Source organism: Corvus brachyrhynchos, unplaced genomic scaffold (assembly GCF_000691975.1).
Source record: "Corvus brachyrhynchos isolate BGI_N302 unplaced genomic scaffold, ASM69197v1 scaffold514, whole genome shotgun sequence".
NCBI lineage: Eukaryota > Metazoa > Chordata > Aves > Passeriformes > Corvidae > Corvus > Corvus brachyrhynchos.
In genome coordinates, this window is record NW_008238319.1 from 1291344 (window position 1) to 1303405 (window position 12062).

At 40.3% G+C, this 12062-nt stretch overlaps 1 protein-coding gene across 1 annotated transcript in view; it reads left to right on the top strand.

Annotated features, from left to right (window-relative positions):
- EBF3 (early B-cell factor 3) overlaps positions 1–11644 on the top strand; it is a 116892-nt gene extending 105248 nt beyond the window's left edge. Inside the window, exons 8-11 of the mRNA XM_017733858.1 lie at positions 1–131; positions 1322–1510; positions 1978–2175; positions 8726–11644. The exon at positions 1–131 is cut by the window's left edge and continues 47 nt beyond it. Coding sequence (XP_017589347.1) covers positions 1–131; positions 1322–1510; positions 1978–2175; positions 8726–8757 — 550 coding nt within the window. The 3' untranslated portion in view covers positions 8758–11644. The remainder of the gene's footprint in view (positions 132–1321; positions 1511–1977; positions 2176–8725) is intronic.
- The last annotated feature ends 418 nt before the right edge of the window (positions 11645–12062 follow it).

Here is a 12062-nt window from a genome sequence, read left to right on the forward strand (position 1 = left end):
CGTGCCCCGCAACCACAACCAGATCCCCACTCTAGGCAACACTCCCGCCCACACCGGCATGATGGGCGTGAACTCCTTCAGCAGCCAGCTCGCCGTCAATGTGTCTGAAACATCGCAAGCCAACGACCAAGGTAGGTGGGATTTCAAGGGTTAATCCTTCACCTTGTTGGCTGCTTTTGGCCTGTTCTTGCGAGCTGATGTCACCGCTGTGTCCTACCTCTCTCTGTCCCCGTGTCTGAGCGTGGAATGAAATTCTGTCTTTAACTTTCTCATAATATTTAATTCTCCCTATTCTTTTGTTTGCTGTTGTCATAAAGCATCTCCAGTGGGGGAAAAAAAAATAAAATTGGCAAAGTGTAGAAAGCTCTTTGTTATTCGCAGTAAATATACGGCGTGTATGGTTGGTTTATAAAATAATTATGTCTAGGTACCTCCACCTGGTTTTGGAATATTTACACAGATAAATCTAATTTGATGTCTGTGATTTTAAAATACTTTGTTTGTAGGCATGTGTGACATATATGTTACTAATAAAAGTAATAGTTGATTTAATTTACCTGTTGTAATTGAAAATGCATGTAGCATATTGCATTTAAAATTAATTTTGGTACTAATGAAAGGAGGGAAACAGGATTATTAGATATGTTCAAACGCATTTTTTTTTTTGCTTGCAATGTAATTATTAAATTGATTGCTCAGATAGGAACAAACTGTTGTTTAAAATCCTGATTCTGCTATGTTTCCTCTTCTAAAAAGATTGCCTTTTAATGCGTTTCCAAGCTAATAAGCCTTATAAAATTCTGTACTCGCTCTTGAATTAGTTTTTACTGATGGCTACACCTTACGACAGCTTGTTGTTAGCATAAAAATATCAATCACAAAATGAAGACCCCAAAACAGCCTTTTAAAGTAAATCACCGCAACAAAAAAGTTTTTCTTGTCAGCTCTGGCATTTGAAGGTGTGGAGAGGCTGAAAGTTCACGCAGTGTGTTGGTACAAAGCGGGACTCGAGCCTGTTGATAATTGCTCCTAAAGACAAACGTGAAGGCACCTGACACAGCTGGATCGAAGAGAGCTTTTGTTGGCTGTCTGTGCTAAGAGGAGAGACAACATAGAGTGCTCGCGGATGATTTAAGTAGGGTTGGCGTGATAAGGTTATCTCAAGCTGCAAGAGTTGATAGGGCAGTGAGAGACAACTCAGAGCAAAGCTGTGCAATCAATTAAAACTGTGTAATATATGCTGCATGAGGAAACCCCCCAGCCCTAAGTCTATCTTATAAAATAACATTATTTTTTTGGGGTGGGGGGGTTTCTAACACAGTAGGTTACAGTCGCAACACAAGCAGTGTTTCCCCGCGAGGATATGTTCCCAGCAGTACTCCTCAGCAGTCCAATTACAACACAGTCAGCAATAGCATGAATGGATATGGCAATGCCGGCATGCCCAATCTAGGTGTACCAGGTTCCCCTGGATTTCTTAATGGCTCCTCAGCTAACTCTCCTTATGGCAGTAAGTGTCTATTTTTGGTAACACATCATCATATAGATTCATATTTACTACAAAATCAACTCCTTGCATTGTTTTGATTTCCTCTATTGTCAGCTACTGGATAAAAGGAGGGGTGACTCTGGAGGCTGGACGTAAAAATGAAAATAATAAATTGATCTGTTTGTGCCAGAATACAATCTCAGATAGAGAAAAAAAAAGAAAAAACAAAACAAAACAAAACAAGACAAAAAAAAACAAAATAAAAATTGGACTGCGCAATTCGTAACAAAAGTCCAACACAAAAGAGTTTGCCTGTTATCCAGAGAGTGGCCAAGCCAAGGCATTTCATTTTTATTTTTTTATATATATTTTTTTTATATATATATATCTCTATATTTATTTTAAGAGGCAAGGCCCTATCACTCTCTTTTTCCGTGTTTGCCGTGAAAACCTCAATCTGAGTCCTGATTATTTTTGCTTTATTGCAGTAGTGCCGTCAAGCCCTACCATGGCAGCCTCTTCGGTCACCCTCCCTTCAAACTGTAGCAGTACACACGGCATTTTCTCATTCTCACCTGCCAATGTCATCTCTGCAGTGAAACAAAAGAGCGCCTTTGCTCCTGTTGTCAGGCCCCAAGCCTCTCCTCCACCATCTTGCACCAGTGCAAATGGAAATGGACTTCAAGGTGAGCTGGATCTCTCTCAATTTTCTCTCTGTTGCTTCTTTCTTTCTTTTTTTTGGTGCTTTCATTCTCGGGGAGAAAGGTACCTGGCTGGTTTTTTGGTGCTCTCGTAGTGATGCAAAAGCAGCGGGAGAAGCGGGGTAGTGTGAAGAGTCTGCTGAGATTTTCAGGCTTTTAGTTCATTTTTGATACTTGCATTAGAGAAAACACCAGTTGTTTTTCTGGCATTTTCCCTTAGGAGTTCGTGCCTTAAATTTTTAGGGAAGACTGTATCCCTGAATGCCTCTTGGAGGGTTTGTGTACTCCTGGTGTTTATATGTTTTCTGAACACATTTCTGTGGATGTTTAAACCCAGCAGTGTTCTGGCAGGACATGGTGTGATTTCCTCGCTTTATATAGGGTGCAGTACTGATTTTACATATGTCAACTTAATGTAAGTCAGGTTAAGCTTTACTCAGTGGACTAAGCTTCCCTGGACTAGGTAGCCCTGTGTGCAGTGGTTTGCATGCTCTGGTGGTCCCAGCTCCTACTGTGGTGTTAGAGTGGTTACATCCCTAAATGAACTAAGTATTTTAATTAGGGAAGGCAATTTTAATATTTTGCCTTTTTATTTTATTTATTTTTTTAAATTCTTGTGATTTCATGGGGGTAATGCAAAGAACAGTTGATAAATCAGTGACAGAATGTCTGCGGTCGCCTGTTGGGGGTGGGGCAGGAGGAATTATGACACAGTGTGAGAACGAAAACACGAACAAAGAAGTCACCCTAAAAAGGAAGACTCATGGCCTATTTTGGCACTTTTAGGGTGTATTTTGACGTGTAGAATGTGAGACTGAAGGTGTGTTAGAATCATTGGGAAGGTTGGTTTGCTTCTGGTGGAGTCTCAGTGAACGGTGCAGTAAATTGAAACACTTCAGATCCCCTTGAAACCAGGAAGGGCTGAGGACACTCTCATCCTGGAGGTCGTCGCTCCTCTTGACTTCCCCAGTTAAGAAGCAGCAGCAGCACAGGATTATTTATTCTTCTTATCGCCATGACATCCATAATCCAGCCAGCACTCACAGGAAAACAGATGAGGAATATTGTAATTTCCCAAAATAATTCTGGACACCTGCATTTTGCGGGGTGCTGAAGGCACTTTGGAGAGTTATCATCCCAGTCCCGCAGAACTGCTTGTCCACCCTAAATCCACACCAGGATCTCAAAATTAATCTTCCTGTAGCTTGCTATTAACTTCTTGGCCCAAAAAAACCATCTGAGACCTTGTTATGCACTCAGGTCAACAAAGAGCTGAGAATTCAGATACACAAACTCATTGTAGCATGACTATTAAAGGAAAGGATAATTAAATTAACAGTTTTTTGCATATTTCTTTAGTGGAAGCTTCACTGTGTTACTACTGTAAGTAGGAAACTATATCCATATTCTTAGAAAAGATAATCCATTCATAAAATAATCCAGTGTCCTACTTTCCTCTTTTCATAGGAAGACACTGGTATGAAAAGCAAATACTGGAATAAAATAACAAAAAAAAAGGAAAAAAAGGTAATAAAATGAAAATAAATGAAAATAATAAACATCAAATAATAGACGAAAATAATAAAAGGAATAAAAAATAAAATAATCATATAAATGTGGTAACACATGGCTAAGATCTGAGGCAGCTCTTCTGTAGCGAATATTCCTATATTTGTATTTGTATCAACTAATTGATTTTGATTTACTCTGAAAACCACAATTATTTAAAGATCTAAATTAAAAATATCTTAATTTATCTAATTTCAGCATGTGAATAAAGGGCTTCCTATCAGATACTCAAGGTTTTATGTTTTTTAGAGCTCTTTACTTAAGAGCTCTAGATTACCTCAAAGTGGGGTTTTAAGGAGAGCTGGGAGGGCTGAATGCCTGCACCAAGCACCCAATGTCCCTTAGCACCTCCCCAAGCCCCCAGTAACCACACATCTCCATCCTCAGGAACAAAATGCTTTTTGTATAAAGCTCAGATGATGACTTGGAATCAGCCAATACCAATTTTGTTAAACAGGTCATGAATTTAGCTCTTAAGCTGAGCCCATCCTTGCTTTGCTCTAAGCTTTTTTCATGCCCAGAGAGCCCAGTGAAGACCTAATGATGCCTTCAACCCCTGATTTTCAGATGCTGCAATCCAAGCAGCAGATTTGGTGTAATCCTTTTGGGTTTTGGATCAGCATCTGAACTGAAAATCAAGTGTTGAAAATAAATAGATAATAAATAGACTAATAAGTAATTAATTAAATAAAAACTGTCAATTTTCCTCTGTCAGCTGAAGCTGAATAATTTTGTGTTGAGCAGAATGACGCAGAGAAACAGGCAGAATGTCCTTCTGGTCTGGTAATTAGAGCAGCGACTTCCAGGGTTGAGGCAAAAAAATTGCATAATTTATGCAAAGTAGACAGCACCACGAGGTGATGCTCAGTATTGTGGGAGCTAGGGAACTGATGTGGAATCATAGACTCCTGGTAGGGTTTGGGTTGGAAGGACCCTAAATACCATCTAGTTCCAACTTAGAGCAGGGACACCTCCCACTGTCCCAGGCTGCTCCAAGCCCCAATGTCCAGCCTGGCCTTGGGCACTGCCAGGGATCCAGGGGCAGCCCCAGCTTTCCCTGTGCCAGGGCCTCAGCACCACCTCACCTCTCTCACCCAGGAGTCCTCTGTGAGTTCCTTCAGCATCCCAGCAGAGGCACCATCCCTTTGTCCACCCAAGGCTTTGAGTCAATTCAGCCTGAATCACAAAAGGCCTCAGATTAGCAGTGCTTCACCCCGTGGTCCTCACAGATCTCAGCCACTGCCTTGGCCTGAGCTGCAGCCAGAGCTGAGGGGCAGGACAGGGATGAGTTTGTCAGCTCCTTCCTTCATTAGACATCACCAAGAAAAGCCACCAGCACTCTTGTGTTGGTACTTACTTACACTGCATTTGATACATAGAGTTCATTAGGGAGTTTCTGCTTCTTCCTTCCTATTTTTGCTGTCGTTTGTTGACATGGAACTCTTTTTAAAGTTTAATTAGTTGCTTTCTGGACTCTGTACAACCACCTCGAGAGTTTTCTGATCAGCACATTTTATACATTAAATTAAAATACAGAGTTCAAGAGCTGCAGTCCAACGCAGCTGAAGTTTTTTTGGTGATCTTCAAGTAGAGAGCCTCATTACAGAGCAGGATGTGAAGGAGCTGAGCGACAGCTGAGCATTGGCACTGTTAGGAATGGTCACATTCAGTCAAACCAAGAGGGCAGTAAGAGCTCGTGGTCACTGGCGTTGTATCAGAGGCAAATCCTGCAGTTGGTGGATAAGGAGGGACTTGGATAAGAAAGGATAAGGATTCAGATGAGGGTGGTCCTTTTTCAGGGATTTGGGGGTTAATTGCCCCGTTCCTGGTGGGTAAACCACTGTAGGGTATCTCTGTGTGGAAAAATGCTGCTTGTGGCACATCTAAGTTGGTGAGAGCAGCAGAACTATGGAGCTCCAGCTGGACCTCAGGGCGATGGTTTTGTCTCCTGACAAAGAATTAAACAGAAGTTGAGCTGCTCTAAACTTCTGGCTTGTGCTGATGTCACCCTGAGCATCAGGACCACCTGAGCCCACCACACCAGAAGCAAGATGTTGCTGCCTGTAAGCACAACCCCAAAACCCTCCCTCTGCTTAGGACCTACTGCCCAAGAGTGAAGATGGAGATGTCTGTAGATGCCCCTTCTTTTGGAAAGAGATCCAAGACACCTTCTAGTGGAAGGTGTCCCAGCTTGTGGCAGTGGGTTGGAACTAGCTGGTCCTTGAGATCCCTTCCAACCCCATCCATTCTGGGATTTTATGATTCAGTGATGAAGACAGAGGTTAAGAATAAAAAAGACAACCTGGGGAGATCTCAGAGAGGTCAGGGTGGGGGCAGTGCCAGCCAGGGCTGATGTTTACTTCTCCCCCTTGCTGCACCCATGCCAGCTGCCTGTCCATCCTCAGCCAGCCGGTGCCTAAGGAGGGTCAGCACGCAGAAGCTGCGGCTCTTGGAGGAAACACCTCTCTCTCTGCTGCCCCCAGGGCCTGACTCACTCCTGTGAATAAGCCTACAAAAAAGGGCTTTTGGGCCCTATCCAAAAAGTCACAATCTTGTTGACTCTGCATGACCTCCATAGTCTATGACCAGAAAGTCAAGTACTCACACAATTTTTTAAGAGCAGGATCCTACCATGTGTGTTCCTTAGGGCAGAGAGCCTTTTCCTGTTTAAAACAATGAACATTAAAGGTAGAAAAGAAATTTTTTAGTGAGAGACTACTGGCTCACTGCAAAGTTGGAAGTACAATATGTGCTCAAAATTTGGTTTTCAATCGTAATTTACTTTCTATAGATTGTGAAAGATATTGCTCTCTGGTTATAGGACTGTAATGCAGAGCAAAAGGCTCTCTATATTCTTTTAAAATTGCATCCTGCTTAATTTTCTGGTCTTCCTCCAGATGAAAGTATTAAAATTATTATTAAAAAACTCACCAGCTCATTTTTCTTTAAGAAGGCGTTTGGTATCAATTTGCACAGCAGGAAGCTCAGTGCAGAAATTCACAATTGTCAAAGATTGCTACTAAAATAAATTGTGAAATACACATCTAGAGCATCAACCTTGCACCCCCCTCTCTGACTGTGCTACAAAGAAAATTCAATAAAAATGGTTAAATTAAAGAATTGAGGTCTTTTTTCTTTCCCCCAGAAAAATATGGCAGCAGATAATCTAAATTTTCACACGTCAGAATCATAGAACGGCTTGGGTGGGAATGGACCTTAAAGATCATCTTGTTCCAGCCCCTGCCATGGCAGGGACACCTCCCACTGTCCCAGGCTGCTCCAAGCCCCAATGTCCAGCCTGGCCCTGGACACTGCCAGGGGTGGAGCAGCTGATGGTGGAATTGCAGCATGAGGCACTTGAGGACATGGCTTAGTGGTGAACCACGACAGTGCTGGACTTGACGACCTTAAAGGTCCTTTCCAACATTAATGATTCTGTGACTCCATGACAACTGTTCCTTAAAATGATCTCCTGCACCCCCCAGGTCAGGTGCACCCCTGATAACCAGACTGGCACGGTGATAGATTTGGTGCTGGCTGAATCCCACAGGAGAAGCCAAGCTGAGAGCAGGGGTTTGGCAGGTCCAGACACGGGGCAAGGTCATCTGCTGGCCTGGGCTGATGCAGTGTGGAACAGAGGGGATTTAGTGAAGTGTTGTTTTTAAAGGTTTTTGAGGGTGGTCAGGCCTTGGAAGAGGCTGCCCAGGAAGGTTTGGAGTCCTCGTCCTTGGAGGAGTCCAGGGAAGGTCTGGATGTGGCACTCAGTGTTCTGGGCTGGGGACAAGGTGGGGATCAGGCTCAGCTTGGACTTGGTGATATCGAAGATCTTTTCCAACCTAAATGATTTTGAGATTCTCTGAAAACGTGATAAGGAAACTGAATATTTAGGGTAGAAAGGCTCTCTGCCCATATACCCACTATTACGCAGTTAAATTTTGTAGCTTCACTTGCTGGCTAGGTTTAAAAAATTCATTATTGTAACTGTTGCAAAATCATAACTTCAGTTTTGATTTTGACATATTTGACAAGTTTAACTGGGGAGAAAAGTGGCAGACTTGGAAGACTTTATTCTGCTCCAAGAGCATCACCTGAGCTGTGTTTTAGAGAGGTTTAACCCCATCCAAATCCACGGAAGGCTCTGTCAGAACTAGGGGCTGCTCCAGGTGCAGCTGCTGGAGCAATGCTGCTGGTGGTTGTGTAACCTGTGAAATGTGTACAGACCCAGCTCTTCCAAACCGTAAAGCTGCAACAGCGAATCTGAAATAAATTAATATTGTTGAAATTAATGAACTGAGAAATTGAAGTTCACATCGCTACACGAACAAATTTATTAATATCTGTTGTACATAAATTAATGAGAAATATCATTATGGCAAAAATTAAACAACACTAAAATTAAAGACTGTCTAAATTACGCTTCTACCAAAGAGTTAACTAGGAAAAAAACAGTGGTTGTTGGCATCTCAGTCTTTATCTGTTAAAAAACCCCAGGAGATGGCTGGTCAGGGCATTAATATCACGTCTTTCTATGGTGTTTGATCTCTAGGGTTGGGAGAAGGTTTAGAGTTCTTGGTTTTGGTCTTGGACAATCCTTGGTTTGCTCAGTCCTGCTTTCACCATGAAGTAGAATAGTGGAAAATGAGGTTTTCTGCCCAGGGCATGAAGTGGTGATTGGCGGGGATGTCCCCAAGGGGTGCTGGTACAGCCAGAGGAGCTGTCAGGAGCCTGGAGGGAGGTCGAGCCTGGGGAACGTGGGGGGTTCTGCCCACAGAGCTCCTCTCTCAAGGAGAGGCCCTTTGGGGTGTGCTTTGCTGCGAGAAGTGGCTGTGGTCCTTGCTCTGGGGATGCCGTGGAGGAGCCTGGCTCTGCATCCTCCCGCCCCGTCCCGCCCGTGGTGGCTCTGAACCCGACGTGCCTCAGCCCAGCGTGCCAATAACAGCTCCTTTTCTTCTCTTTTTTCTTTTAGCCATGTCCGGGCTTGTAGTCCCGCCAATGTAAAGTCACTTTTGTTTACCTACCGTAGCACCAAGCTGCAGAGGATGGGCTTAGGGGACAAGTTTAGTATATTAAGACATGCTGATGGAAGCAGTATCTTCACGCAGAATCAGCAACAAATCGAAATGCTACAGGAAAAAAAAAAACCCACAAAAAAAAAAACCCACAAAAAAAAGAAAAAAAAAAGACTTTGTTTAAAGATTTTATTTAAACTATTAAGAATCTACATGCAAACAACCTACTTCTTCATGAACAATTCCATTTTATTGACTGAATTTTTCTCATATTTTCACATTTCTCAGTCCTGGAGAATAAGGAAAAAGCGACGCCTATTTTGTATAAAGTTTCTGATTACGTCTTGGCTATGTCTAGTACTTGCTATGTGTTGGGAGAAACTTTGTGGATGCACCATTTTGATTATCATGAAACACTGATGAAAAATGCCTCCGAACATTTTTCTGTACTCATAACTAGATTCACAATGGTTGTGTATCTCTATAATGTGAAATATTTTTTTGTGGTGGAAAAAAAAAAGGGGGCCAAGGAGGTTATGAGCCATCAAACTGGAAAAAAAAAGAATAAAAAAAAAAAGGATGAATATATGATTAGAAAAAAAACCACACAAAAAACCGGGGTGTGGGGGCGGGCGCGGGGGGGTTTATCGTTGCTTAACTTCATCTTAATGAAATGGAACTTTGTAACTTATTGTAGTTAGAAATTGTAACTTTGATATTGAATTCTCTTGCCTTCAACAAGCACACTGACAGAGAAAAAAAAAAAAGAAATTGCTACTGTCTGTTGGTTTAAAAAAATGAAAAAAATATACTTCCACTGCTAGAGCTTCCTGTTAAGCAAGTGTGATCTGCAACATTTTTTCAACTTTTGCTAGCACTGTATACTATTGCATTTTAGGCTACTGTGAAGTCTATGTTTCTTGTACCAGAAAATTGTCCTTTTGACTTCTAGATCCTTCTTCCCTAATGTGTTTTGTATGTGGTTATAAAATTGTAGACTTTTGTGATTTTGCCAAAGTTGTAGCTAAATATTTATACACTTGTCTTGAATTTTTTTCAGATCCACTTAAATATTTAGACAAAAAAAAGCAGATTTTATTCCTTATGGAGGCTATAAGGAATAAAATAGTCTTATCCATTGCAACACTTTCTTTCACATAAACACTTGCAGTCACTAAGGGAATTTATTTTGTAACATATCAACTATAAATATTGTATTTATCTTGGAAATTTTGTATATTGCTTTTCATCTTTTTTTTTTTTTTTATGTTCTTGTATGTATTGGTTTTTGTCCTGGCCTGGTATCGTGATGCTGAAAATAGCATTAAGCCAAGAACTGTTGCCTTCATGTTTTTCTTTTAAATAAATCAGTGTCCGTGCATTTCATTTGTACTTCATAAGGTTGCTATTGTTTAGCCTTTCCATCCTTCTTTTTTAAATTTTTTTTTCAAAAATTCAAATTCATTGTTTATTTTTATATTATTTTTAAGTTATCAGAACAAATAATTTTGAAAGAAAAAGCTGTTTGTTGTATAGTCAAATCAAAATTGTGCCACATGGCTGTAATGAATGCTAGTAGAATATGTGCATGTGATACAGCCACAGAAAAGATGAATCTATTTTGTGGTTGCATTTTTTTATTTCCTTTTTTTCTGGTTTTTTTTTTGTTTTCTTTTTTTTTTTTAAATTTTATTTTTAATTTTTTTTTTTTTTTAAGATTGTAAAAAGTCATTTTTAGCTGCCACCCATGACTTTGCCACATAGCTGAACTGTGTTTACTGGAAAAATTCAGAGGCCTAAAGTTTAAAAATAAATTCACTTCTGATGTTTTAATTAAAATGTTTGCCACATGAACTTCTCTGATGCCTTAAAAGTGAACTTCTTTGAAGAACTTTTGTGCTGTTTTATCACAGGCTTACACCACAATTGTTAATCACGACTTCATTTGGATGATTTCTGGTGTAAAAAAATAAGGGGAAAAAAAGCACAATCCTGGTGTACAATTCTGCCACTCCTTTACGTGTCGATTTTCTGCTGCACTCTGCATTCTCCCAAAGCCTGCACTGCTCAAAACCGTGAAAGGTTACACGGGAAATCAGCATCACACCGAATTTTTAATGTCTGGGAGTTGTTTATTTAGGTTTCTTGGGGTTTTTTTAAGGGAACTTTTTGTAATCGACCCGTAGCCGACTGTACTTTTTAAACTGGAATGACCTCCGGCGTATTCCGTGGCTCTCAGTGCCAAATCCAGCGAGAGAAACGTGGAGTTGTTTTTATTTTTACTTTGCACTAAATCCTTTGCCAGCGCAGCACTGCAAAGCACGTTGCAAACTGCAGCAGAATTCACCTTTTAACCAAAAAAGGAGGGATTATTAAAAAAATTATTATTCATCATTTTTTTAAAAATTATTTTTAATTTTTTTTTTCTTTCTGGGCAAAAAATAATGCACATTTTAGTCAAGCTTTTCTGAAAGGGTTTAGAAGAACAGTTCAGCGTAGCACAGCTCTGTGAGCACGGCCAAGGCTTGGCTAGGTGGGAAAGCCTGAGAAGTCACTTTGGAACTGAATTGCCTCCGTTATATTTTGTCTAAGTAAGGTTTTGCTCTAAAAAAAGTAAAAAAAGAGGTCACGTGTACATGTTAAGAAAGTCTGCAAGTTCCTTCATAAATGCAATCTGTTTGTGTTTTAGATTAATTAGTCAATGCACTCATCGCTTCATTGTCTCCAGACGGAAAGCTTCACTAAATGGTAGATTTTACTGTTAAAGACCCTACAATAAGATTGTTTTATCTGTACATTTTTTCATATATTTAACTGTATAAAAAAATGTTCATTTTACACAATATTTAATTAAAGTATTTCTTGTCTGTGAATTTCATTTTTAGTAATTTTATCTGGTTTGATTATTAAAAAAAGTGACTAAACACGAAATGAAAAAACGCAACACTGGGGGTTTCATTTCTAAATATCAGAATTTTTATTCCTTTGTTATGAAAAAACCCAAATCCTTGACGTGGTCTTTCCAGTTCCCTGGGAGGAGGATGAGGAAGGAGATCTCTGCTCTGCAGTGGCAATCACTTGTTGCTCAGCCTTGGTGAAGTATTTATCCAAAAGTGCTCACTTTTTGTGAAGATAACAGCAGAATATCTCTTTTTCTTATTTAAACAAAACTGTGCACTTCAGACACCCTTTTTGTAAAGTAAAGATAACAATAGATTTTTTTTTTTTAAACTATTTTAATATCATATTGTAAAGGTCTGTAAACAGGAAAAGTTATTTTAAACAAAGCACAAC